General features: G+C 34.9%; 1 protein-coding gene across 1 annotated transcript; it reads left to right on the plus strand.

Annotated features, from left to right (window-relative positions):
* The first annotated feature begins 485 nt into the window (after positions 1-485).
* Positions 486-11,295, plus strand: LOC142355240 (uncharacterized). The gene is made up of 3 exons (XM_075407466.1): positions 486-689; positions 1,305-1,606; positions 10,161-11,295. Exons 1-3 carry the CDS (start codon positions 667-669, stop codon positions 10,889-10,891), a joined length of 1,056 nt encoding a protein of 351 aa, XP_075263581.1. The 5' UTR covers positions 486-666; the 3' UTR covers positions 10,892-11,295.
* The last annotated feature ends 1,676 nt before the right edge of the window (positions 11,296-12,971 follow it).

Genomic DNA, 12,971 nt, shown 5'->3' on the forward strand with positions numbered 1-12,971 from the left:
ATCTATCCAAATGATGGTTTAAGTTTTTCTCAAATTTTTTATTGAGTTATTATCGAAATTTTTGTCAATGGCTATCAATTTCTTGATAGATACATATTACCGAGGAAACTTAACGGTAATTTTTTATCGAATTATGTTGGCTGATTCCAACAGAGAAGTATGGTTTCGTACCGATGCCATATTTTATAAATACCATGTCGTAACTAAAGAAAATGATTCCAGCGAGGCAACGTTTGATTGCTGCTCAGGCGCTTTTCCGTGGGTATCACGAATAAATGTGAGACGTAAACAATAATGTTTCTAAATTATAAACATGATTTTCTGTTTTGCTTCTTTCTTAAATGTATGCTTCGGCATGTCTCGAAATTTAGCCCCAAAAGTAAAAACCATGACAGCAAAGAGAGGGGGTAATTCGTTGTAGGAGTAAGATTTAATGTTTCCTATCTGGAAATAACCTTGTTGCTATCAACTGTTTGTTCCAGGCGACTGCACAACAACACGAACATATTGCTTGTGAATGGATGCATAGCAGACATACTAGTGTCTCTGTTTGTGGCACTGGTTCAGTACTACGAGAGACTGGCTAACTCATGGCACTTGGGAGTGGCTCTGTGCAAAGTGAGGGAGTTCGTGGCAGAGTTCTCCCCACAGACCAGCATCATAATCATGATGGAGATTGCCATCGAAAGGTACATTCAGTGTCTGAATCGGAGTCTAATTCAGAATAATTCAGTGTCTGATTCAGAGTCTGAATCAGAGTCTAAATCAGAATTGTTTATAGTCTGATTCAGAATCTGAATCAGGAAAAATCAGAGTCTGATTCAGTGTCTGATTCAGTGTCTGACTCAGAGTCTGATTCAGTGTCTGATTCAGAATCTGAGTCAGAGAATTTCAGAGCTAAATGTGACATTAACAGAGTCTGAATCAGTACTGATATATTCCTGAGAATCATTCTGGTTCAGTACTGAATTACTCTGAAAGTTCGGTTAGTGTACATAAAGCACTAGGTGTGTAACCCCCCAAAAGCATGTAATAAAAATTTTGAATGCCTATCTAAGGCACTTTCTGTTCTCGAGTGTCAGCGTTCTCTCTTGACCTGTCTATCTTAGCTTCATTGCCATTTGCGACCTTTACTTTATTGATTTTGCTCAGAGTAGACCAACTGAAGAGAATTGACTACTTTTGGGTTCTGGCGCATGTGGGTCTGATCAGAATGACCCCTTTTCTTGACCCGCGTGGGTCTGTCCGATCAGAGTGGTGATATCACCTCGCGATAACTGTGTTTTATCTAATTTATTGGACAGGTACATTGCAATCACTCGTCCTCTCTCTGCTTCCTCTCTAATGAGCAGGAAGAAACTGCTCTCGGCAGCCATGTGTGCCTGGCTCTTCCCTGGACTGATCTCGTGTCGACTGCTGTTCTCGGCCAACCTGAAACGGATGTTCGGTCGCACCATGTGCTACAAGTATGACTCCCACTTGGGTGTGTATGTGGGAGAGACAGTGCTGTTCTATGCAGTCCCACTGGTGGCCATGAGTGTGGTGTACTCTGTCGTAATCAGACAACTCAGAAACAGCATCAGACAACAGGCTGTCATGATTGCAGGTGTGAACAAAGACTCGGGTATTTCCCATTATAGCCACCCCCCCCCCCCCCCCAAGAAATTATAGCCCCCCATTATGGTATAATTACTATGATTGATGGGGTATAGGTTATCTTACCAGTTAGCTGGCGAGGGGGGGGGGGGGGGGGGGGGGGTTGAAATGCGTGGGGGGGGGGGGGGGGGTTGTAAGGGGAAAGTCCCAAAGACACTTTATCAGCAAACCTAAGATTATCAGTTTTGCCATTAATGGCGGCAACATTCAGTGAAATGAAGATAAGGCGCAAAAAAATGATGTAACATTTTTGGACAACTTAATTTTTTTAGATACTAAGAATCTAAGCCTTTAAAATAGAAAATTGTTCTCTAGTACGTATAAACAAACAGCATTGTTCAATGAGGTTTACATATACATACTCAAAAGGCAATCAAAAGGCAAAAGAGCCTAGTCGTGTGATGCCTTTGGTAAGCAGTTCAAGTTTGGTAGCAAATAGGGGTGGGGGTGGGGGGTTGATATTGGTTTGTTTATAAGGTTCAAAGAGATTGAGTGACAGCAAGTACACGTGAGGAAACAGTTGAGTTTTTGTAAAAGCATAAAAAAAACAAAAAAAAAATATTAAAAAAATAATGTTTTAAACAATTGCTAAAAAAAACTAATTAAAAAATTCTATGATATCTTTTCCTTGTATAATATTTTCAAGAAAAATATGGCGGTGTGTATTAATTCCAGATTTGTAGCAACTCTTTATAAAATGAACGTATTTTGAGTCGAAATTAAGTAAATAATTTAGCAATTTCATTATTCGTATTCCAATTCTCTTTGGGTTGATACCAGTAAATTGATTGCTAGGTTTTAGTTTCTTACTTGTTTTTTTATCTCATCTAACCTGACAAGCTCTGAATCCTAAATAAACCTGTTAAAAACTTCATTTTTATGTTCTCGCCTAATTGTTTTTGTTAAAAATTTTAAAAGCTCATAAAGATTCTACATTCAAGATTTCACCAGAAAGATTCTATATTTTTTCCCGTTCGTTTGCTGTTGATTGATGACTTTGTTTCCTGAAAATAGTTTGCGAAATTTGTTTAATTTTCAATTCGACAAACTTCAGGCTTGTCTTGTTTGCAGTTCCATAAATGAGTACTCCATATTGTATTACCGGTTGAACAGAAGACTTATATACTAAAACTAATTGTTTAATACTCAATATAAACCTTAGTTTGTAAAACAATCCCGTAAATTTGGTCAATTTTACTGCGACGCTATTTATGTGTTTTTTGAAATCCAATTTGCTGTCCAGCAAAAAGCCTGGATACTTTACTTCGTTGCTCTTTTTAAGGGTTGCATTGTTCAGTCTTAGAACATTCATCATAGTTTTAAAACCTAAGTTTAGGTTAATCGTTTTTTCAACATAGAACCTCAGTTTGTTATCGCTTAAGTAGAGGCCGATGTTGTCAATATCACGTTGAAAAAGAAGTTCATTTGTATTTTTTTGGCTGCAGAGCAGTATCGTCGGCATAGAGCGTTATTGTGGAGCAGTTGCATTGTTGTCTGATGTCATTGACGTATATAATGAAAAGTAGTGGTCCTAAAACTGAATCTTGAGGTACGCCAAACGTAAAAGTTCTCGGATTCGTTCTTGCAGCACCATATCTAAGAATTTGTTTTCTGTCAGGTAAGTAAGATTTCATAATTTCAAAAATTGGGCCTCTCAAAACTATGTTAGCAATTTTTCTAAGAAGTAAGTTATGATACACCGTGTCAAATGCTTTTTTCAAATCTAGAAACAAACCTGTCGAGCACTTTGGCTGGTTTTCTAAAGTGTCCCTAGCGTTTTCAACACAATCCGCTAATGCATCAATTGTTCCTCTTTGTCGTCTGAAACCATATTGATTTGCATCGAGGAGATCAAAAACTTCCAAAAAAATAGATATTTTGTTGCGCAGAAATGTTTCAAAGACTTTTGCAACAGTCGGAAGTAGAGAAATTGGTCTGAAGTTAGATGGTTCCTGGACATCAACACTTTTATGTACTGCTACTATGATAGCTTCTTTCAGGCAAGGTGGAAAACTTCTTTCATCGATACATTTGTTGATTAACTTGGTTAGTATTGGCACAATTACCCATTCGAATTTCTTCAGAAAAACGTTGTCCAATTCAAAGCAATCTGTGCTATATTAGGCTTGCATTTTATTTATTATTTCCCGTACTTCCAGCAAAGTGGCCCTGGTTAGTCGCATTGATTGTACAATAATACAACTGCTTTTAGAAATATTCTCTTTTTTAGACTCAATATTTGATGCTAAGTTTTTACCTTCGCCTTTTAATCTGCTAATTCAGTCAAAAAAACTTTGAGTTTTTCTGACCGTCTACATTCTTTAATCGCTAATAATACTTTTCTTTTTTTTCTTCTGATCAGTTTTTGCATCTTGTTACGTAGTGCATTGATTTTGAGCTGATTATTTTTGTCTTTTGTTCTCATAAAATTTTGGTATTGTTGTAGTTTCTTGGTAGCTAGATGTTTTATTTCGTTGTCAACCCACGATTTTTTTTAGATTTTCTACCTTTACAATTTTTCGTGGGATCAAATTTTTCAAATTTATTTAAGAGAAACTGAAAATTTTTCATGGCTTCTTCACAACTAAATTGATCAAGTGTAAGTTCAAACTTCTGTAATTCATGTAGCATATAAAACTGAAGTTTGGGTCCCAAACGCAAAACTAATAATTGCGTTTGGGTCATTAAGTTTTGTCCACATTTTAATCATACGATCATCATTTTTTTTTCTGAATGATTCAATTTTTGTCCCGAGAATCCAAAAAAGAGCGTATGATGATCTGTTAGCGTAGTTGGTGACACTTTCAGATCAATTTTTACGTTGGAATACACGGCATCAATACAAGAATTACTAGTTTTTGTTTCTCTAGTGCATTTCGCATTTGCTACATAATGCAGATCAAAAGACAGCAAGGCTTCTTGCAATGTTTTCAACTTTGACGAAATGGTGTGATGATTTACATTAAAATCACCACATATAACTGACGTATAGTTTTCCGGAATAACAAATTACTTAAAATGGTTTCCTAAGCTTGTGCCTAGATTTTTGTTGGACGTGTTTGGTTTGACGTATATTGTAGTTAAAAAAACTTTTAAATTATTTTGGCAAAACTTCAGTGTCAAAGTGGGGCACTAATTGCTGGTGTACTTGTTCACTGTTTCGAACTTTATTTTGTTTTTCAAAAAATACCAACTCCTCCTCCTCAATTTCTTTTTACACCCCTACTGACTGTGACGATTTTTTGATAACCGTCTAGTTCCAAACAAGCAGTGTCTTGATCTTCATTTATTCAGGTTTCTGTTAAGCAGACGACTAAGGGTAGACTATCTAAACTGTTTACTAGAATTTGAAGCTGATCTAAGTTTTTGTATAGAGATCTTATATTTTGAAGCATGAAGAGCTTTTGCATTTTGTTGTACTAAAATGATGTGTACAAGTGGAAGAAAAGCGGGACGACCATTGTCTTCAATGGATTGTAGCAGCAAAGTTAAAAGTGTTAGCGGATTTGACGTTAGAGTTAAAAAAAACTCTGGTTACCAGAATAAAAGATTGTTTTTTCCGAAGACAAGCTAAAACGGTATGCAGAATATGTATTTAATTTGTTAAAAAACATGAATAATTATATACTAAAAGAAAAAAAAGAAAACAATGAAAATACAAAATTTTCTGCTAGGATCATGTATTTTGAGAAAGTTTACAAGTTCAACAATTTCAAGCGCGTAATAGCGGCAATCAGTTGATAAACTTGATTTATCTTGGGTGATCCTGTTTTCAGATTGATAGAAATAAAAAGAAACGACATCTTCGAATTTAAATAGGCGCTTTATCGCAGCCATCAAATCTGCAGTACGAACAATTTGTTTTCTCATAGATTTTTGGTCGTAGTGACGCGTAATCGCAGTCAGTTACTATATTTCACATTTAAATATTTAAATATTTATTTATGGCGCGTAATCGAAGTCACATTTTTTTACAATAAATCAGAATTAATCAAAATTAATTGATAAAAAAAGAAGAAAAATCTAGAAAATTTGTCGTATATATTTGAATACTTTTCTTTTAGGGGCCTCAAAATAGGGACTGCTTCCTAAATCTTCCAATAAGATCAGAGTAATATTAGCACGAAACAAAAATGTTTTTTTATTTGTTCACTAAACGTCTTTCAGTTTTTTATTCAGTCAGCACTTAAAGATTTTTTGAAGTCCGGTTACTTCTCTCTGTCATCATCAACTTTGTTGTCATCATCAAGGCAGTATTTCCTTTTATGGTTTTCTCATGTGATCGGGTTTTTGACATTTTCAAGATCGGTAATTTGATTGATGTTGTGATAGCCAGTATGATTGTTGTTTCGCTTCACCAATACAGATACGGAACAATTTTTTGTCGAAGTAATGAAGCACTGTCTATTTGCCTCAGCCCTAAGTTCAGATTCAGACTTTGGTAATCGTTCATTCAAAAAAATAGGTTTTTTATGCTGTTTTTTGCAGTTTTTAACATTCGTCTTGCAATGGATTGATGCAAAACTTTCGTTTTGGATTGATGCAATGAGAAATTGCGACAAGTGAAAAAGATTTCTGCTTTTTTTAAATGTATGAACCATTTAAAGTTAAACTAGAACAAAAATTGAGTTTTAATTTGAAGTTAAATTAATTGCCCGAATTCACAGACAGAAAATCAGTTGAAAAATTGAACGAACACGCTCACGGCTATTTTATTCTTTTTTTTCTTAAGTGTATATTGAGACCACTGCTTTTGACGTATCGATATAGAGTTAGTGATTCAAGTGTCCAATTTCAATTCAGTTCTGTAAATGAATAGTATTACTCGACGGTTTTGCTCGCATTGCTTCATTAACGGGAACAAAAATCCCTTACATTTGGATCTTATGAAAAAAGTTCCTACCTTTTTCACTGAATAAAATTAGTTATAGCTGCAGTTCGTGCCCATACCCTATTTCCTTATAACACAGCCCCAACATAGAAACACATCTAAAAAGCTATAGTCAAGTTTTTTTTTATTTTAACAGCTTAATAGCTGCGATCGTGATATCAGAGCAAAGCTGCGTTTGGCTTTTTCTCGACTGTTTTGCTTGGGATTCATATATTTTGAACCCTGCCGCTGCGTTGGTATTTTAAAACTTTGCAAGGAGCATGTAGTGGTATTATTTCTGATCAAAATATTGTTCTGTAGTTCTATCTGGTAGCAATCAGAACAGGTTTTGTCTCTTTTGGCAGTTAACTCTGGAAAATATGTGAGACTGGAAAAACTGGAAAATATATGAGATAACTACTATCGAATATGACTATTTTTCTTAGTTTTCTTTTGTTTTGTTTTTTAAATTGTGAGGTGTTATCACTTCAATTCTGCTACATTTACGTTCCAATAGGCTAATAATACAGAATTAGAAGAATTCCCTTCGCTCCGTTCAAACAACAACTGTACGTTTTGACCACACGTTTAGAAAAATTAATTATTTTTTATAATTTTTTCTTCTTTTCGTATTCTCTTTTTTTTAAATTTTCTTTCTGCAGCTTCGATCTACTTGTTACAGAAATTCAATTCAGGCAGATTTTGAAATAATGTTTCAATAAATCTTTGGACAGCACATAAAATTTGAATACTTTCTGCTGTTTCGAATAGTCTTATCCAAGTAAGTTTAATTGCTTCTTTCCTAAAAATAACATGCCAGTATCAAAAATGGTGCTAGAAAAAGGCTAGGAAATTGGAAAATTTTTTCGAAGTTAACACTGACGACTGAAAATTGCTGAATCATATCTGTTGATTTCATAGAACTTGCTACAGAAACTTTCTAGGCAAAAAGTGTGGAAATTTTCTTTTTATTCACAGGAAAATGAAATTGTTGATTTCAATTTGTGAATAAGTGAGTAAAAATTCATATTGGGGTAAAGAGATAAACTACAGAAAAAAAAACGCAAATTTGAAGCAAGTCGAGCCTTAAGCAGAGGAGGTTGCAGTCGTTTCAACAAAGTGGACAAAACGAAGGACTAGTTTTCAAAAAGCAAAAAATTTTGTAGTGTTCTAAATATTACTTATCACCAAACAAATTGCCACTACTTAAAAAACGCTGCACAACGAAAACTTTAAATCCTTAAAACCAAAACATAATGAACGTTGCTGGTTAATAGCCTCGAGTTAGTTGAAAATCTAATCAAAATTGCCAACAATTAACAACTAACTCATGCTAAGAGAATTGTTTGAAGTTCTGATATCCAGTTCCTTTGAAAAATATTGAACATTCATCATGAAAACCATATCAAATATCAAATCAAGTTAATCGAACAAGTTCAGGTGGTAAGTGGATACAGATGGAAAGCACATTTCAAAAAACAAATTGAGTTTTTTTGTATCCTGAAAAATGGATTTAATTCTCAGTAGTTTTTCAAACTTCTAGAGATTTTGAAAAAAGTGAAACGGAAAAGCTAAATATTTAAGCTTTTGAAAAATTCTGCAGTTCAGTTTGTAAGTTAAAATAATTTTTCTTTGTGAAAGGCTTTTCTTTTTTGCGTCTGAACTTATAGTTGAAATTGGTACAACAAAATCTGCATTTATCTGGTATATACATTTTCCAATCCAAGGTGTTGGATTTTCTTATGCCACACACACAGACTTGAATTAACTGTTTTGTAATGTTATGAATTTGAGTAATATAAAAAATCAGAAAATTGCACATATATTGAGCAGAAATTGAAAAAATTAACAGCTCGTTTGAATGATGAAGAGCACACATAATTGAAGAGAAAAGAATGATTTAAACTCTTTGTTATTTGATTTCACAATGTGAGATTTTTATTTCTTCTGCAGCAAAACGTTTTGCAGGGGTTGTAAAATTAACTTAGTTCAGCGTAGAGTTCTAAATTCTTCTATTAGGATTTAAATCTTTTCAACTTTACAAGAGACGAACTCATTTTTGTACAATTGGTAATCTCCACAGTAACTGAGCTGAAATTTACATATTCCTGGTTTTTTAAAAACTGAATGTCATGAGTTTTTATTCAAAATAAACTAAATACTTAATGCCTTCTGAAATTTTATTAACACGCTCTCTCAACTTCAACCTGTGAACTCCGTGCATTAAATGTGAACATATTGCATTTTCTTTTCTATCATTCACACCTTTTGGCTTTTAGAATTGCTAATCCAGTCGAATTCGCTAAAGCACGTTTAAGTCGCTATAGGGACAATTGAGGAAACTTGTTTTAAGCAAACAGTTAGAAATTAGTTTTTGGCTTCCCCAGCCGACATCCAATGGTTATATAGCAAGATATAATAATCTACTATGCTCACAAGAAAAAGTTATTATACTTATAAGAAAAAGTATAATAATTTTAAAGATTGGAATTTTTTGCGAACTAAGAAATCTGAAGCGCAAACAAAAGTAAATAAATGATAACAACAATGATTAATATAATCGGTTTTTTGTCGAAAGCAACATAATTTAAATGACTACTTGTGGAAAAATTTAAAAAAAAGATATTGAACAGTTTGGAAATTTTGAGGAACTTGCTATATCTGTTTGTATTACTCAAGGGATCGTTACCAATTCAACCTTAGTTTACTGAACTTATGTTCTACATAAATAAAATAAGATGTCTGATTTATTCTTTCTTCCAAAATGTCTCTTAAAACTCACTCAAAATTATTTGGAAAGTTTCCGCACTAAATGAGCGATAATGCATCTATTGCAGCTAATGAGAGTAGAGCTCGACCGGAACGAACTTGGAGGATAACCTTTGTCTTGCAAAATCGCAAAATCTTGCACGATAACCAACGGGTATCGACATCTGAGTGGGCTAAAAGTGTTAATTTTTTTAAAGTTAAATTTGCTTTTAAAGTGTTTATGCGGTTTTCTATAAATTTTCGATTGGATTTTGACCTGTTTATAAGAACAATGGAGAAATATGAAGGCTTCACGGTCTCATATTTTCAGAGTGCTTCTATCAACAGATGTCTGACTGATTCGGTAACATTCCATGTTACTGAACCAGCTGCAATCGATGCGCAGCGTAGGATCTCGCATATAGGTACTCTAGTAACTTTACAGTAGTATAGCAGACGCTTGGCAAAAATATTTGTTCATGTTCTTATTTTTTATTGAAAAATTTTAATTTTTCTAGCTTCATTTGGATTTTTGCCAGAATTCTTCTTGTTTTTGCAAACAACTATAAGGAATTTTAGCGGCTTCTGTCTAAAATATTTAACAAAGATAGGCATGCGAAGCTATGTAAACCGATATTTAAACAGGTGAAAAAAAACTTGCAAAGTGGGGGAAATACGTTTATATAAGCCCAGGCTTGGTTCTCTTTACCCTGAGCTTTGATTAGCAGGACATTATTTCGGGAATCGATTGCATCTAACTATTCCATGTATTCCATGGATTTTGACCCCTTTTTTTCAAAAATGAAACGGGTAGGGCAGTACGATGAAGATGTTGACTGGTTCTAATCAGTTTTCTTTCTAAACATGAGTTTTCTCACTTCCGTAGGATCCTCGAGAAACTTCAAATCCTCAGCAAAAGATGATCAGAGCACAATGGTGCAGAGTGACTCTGGGGCGAGACTGTTACAAGCACCATCAGCCACGAGGACACAGCAGAACCGTCTCCAAGTCAACCCCCCTGGTCGATACCGCAAACAAGACTCAAACAGTAGTCCAAAATACAACCCAAGTAACAACAACTCCCAAGCCAGTTGTAACTCCCATCCCAGTCAAAACGGACAACAAAGTTCCCAAACTTCTCAATCGAACCAACAAAGTCAAGCCAACTCTGCAAAGAGCCGAATGAATGTCGTGTCGATGCTGGCTGTCAACGTGATACTTTTTGGGCTTTTTACATTTCCGTTCCATTTTTCTCGAATCTACATGCTTGTTCAGAATGATATCGCGCTTTTAAACTCAGAGACACTTGGCTTCCTTATTGTAGCCAATTCTATTGCTTTCCGATGTCTGGACTCGGCTCTGAACCCGACAGTTATCATAATTTTATCACCCCGGATTCGGTCAGCAATTCAGAGAATCTTCTGTCGTCGATGTGCAAGGCAGAATGAAGCAGAACAGATTAGAAGAGGGGCTGCAATTCAAATGAGACAGCAGCCGACACGAATTGTTACCACTACTAATGTCCAAAATGGAAACCAGAACGGTCGTCAGTCCAGGAACCTATCTCAAAGTTCCATTGTTTTCGGTCACAGTTCAGTTGCCAAAACGAGCGTTTAATGTGACAATATTTTCCATCAAGTTGAGTATGGAAGGCAGCTTTTGAAATCTTTATGTGGAAAAAAAGTCGCAAATTAAAAAAATCCGCTAAACATTTTGTTGTGGATCTAGACGTTCGGACTGCATCATTGAAATGTTTTCACAGAATTCAGTTTGAAACTGTGGATACGATTTGCTTCTCTGACGCAAAATGGGCAATTTTGAAATATTTTTTATAAAGGCATATGACTTTACTACTGTCTAAATCAGCTTTTTTAGTTGAATGAGACGAAAACGTCACTATCATATCTAGAATGATAATACTCTCAATCAATTGTTCGATTGTCCCGTATTATAATTTGATGTTGCCGTAACTCATATTAACATTAATGTTGATTTTTGAGTGAAAACATATTTCGAGAAAACTTCTTTTCTTCGAGTGCAAACCAGTGCAATCTAAAGTAGCCGATATATTACTTTAATAGATTTTTGCGCGTTTTGGTTTCCGTAAATAAAGGCGTTGACTGGCTAAAGAAAATAATCTTTAGGCTGCCAAATTACCGACTTTACATTTCAGCTCATGATACATCCAAGAACCGCATATTGGTGTTTACGCACCATGCATGAAGTTGGGTGTATGATCTGGACATGGTTGCCAAGTTATGTATAAAACGTTTTTGTTAACTTCATGATTCAAACAGCAATACAAAGCGAACAAAATTTATCCTTCAACTTGACATAGTTGCGTCTATGCATCCTCTACGGCATTCAAAATGCTTATTAATGGCATTAAGAGAGGGCTAAACTCTTCATAGAGCATCTTGTGGTCTTGTAAGGTACTTGCAAACAGCGTTTATCTTGTTAGATGCCAAGAGTCGGACTCTTATCATATCAAAAAATCGAGCAAGTCTCCTCTGTTGACCAGACAGATCAAAACGGTCAGAATAATGTGGGAAGTGAGCGTTTTCGATCGGTTTTGAGTTTTTGACCGGTCAATTTAGGAAATGATCGTTCTTTTAGGATACTGCCGTTTATGAACGTTTTTTTTACTGAAAGAGGTAATTTTTCTCTAACAATTCAGGGAGTAAACGTCCTATTGAGATGAGCTTGTTGACTGATATCGAACAGATCTATATACTTAAATTTGCCAGCAATGACGTGATGGAAAAATTAATTATATAGAAAGTTTGAATGATTGAGTTGATTCAGTTTTACTCAAACTGCTTAATTTAGGCGAGACTAAACGAGTGCACAGTAAAAAATTGTATGCATGCTATTCCTCCAATCGCAATTGAAATAAGATTTTTCATGGTTGTTTGAACTTGAAATGTGACGTTACCTGAGCTGGAAAACTATTGCAAATACACTAGGCTTTATGTTAATCAAGCACACACTGATAGTAAAAAGTTTCAGGATGAACGATTGTCTTGAAAGATTTTTCGCCAGTTGAATAGTTATGGTGCAAGTTCGTGCAAAATCTTTTAAGATCGTCGTCTGAATATGACATTGTCAACTCATTTTAAATCTTGAGCCTTATCAAGGTAACTCCTATGATTCATAAATGGCACCCAAAAAACTGCAAAACGACAAGAGTCAAAATGGCGAAAGTGAGGATTGTTTTCTTGTAGTTTTTATTGACTCAATTTATTGTCGATTAGTACTATGTATTTTAATAATGTATGGCACTATGAGAGCCTATTGTCGTTACGATTGCCGAGAAACTATGATAATGAGTTTGTTCAAAATACACGAAAAAATTTTAAGTGTTAGATGGTCTAAGCAGGCGCAACTACTGTGAAAATAAACAAGTATTGTATTCAAACTAGCATCTCTTACCTGAGAGCCTTGAACTTGGGCATCTCTTATAACTCATTCTCAGGTTCTTCCTTGCTCCTCAAGGCCTCTTTTTTACTAGCCAAGTATACGTTGAACATTTAGAACTTCTTATCAAGCTGGGTCAAGCTTATGTTAAGCACAATTTATATTAAGTTGTTCTCTCTGAACCTTCTAACACTTAGCCTGCAAAAAAGCATTCTTGATGTCAACGCTGTTTAAAAGTGGGCAGTAAACTTCATTGTCTAAATTACCCAGAAAACGGTGA

This window comes from Convolutriloba macropyga, unplaced genomic scaffold (genome assembly GCF_964194025.1).
Source record: "Convolutriloba macropyga unplaced genomic scaffold, txConMacr16.3 SCAFFOLD_3449, whole genome shotgun sequence".
Taxonomy (NCBI): domain Eukaryota; kingdom Metazoa; phylum Xenacoelomorpha; order Acoela; family Convolutidae; genus Convolutriloba; species Convolutriloba macropyga.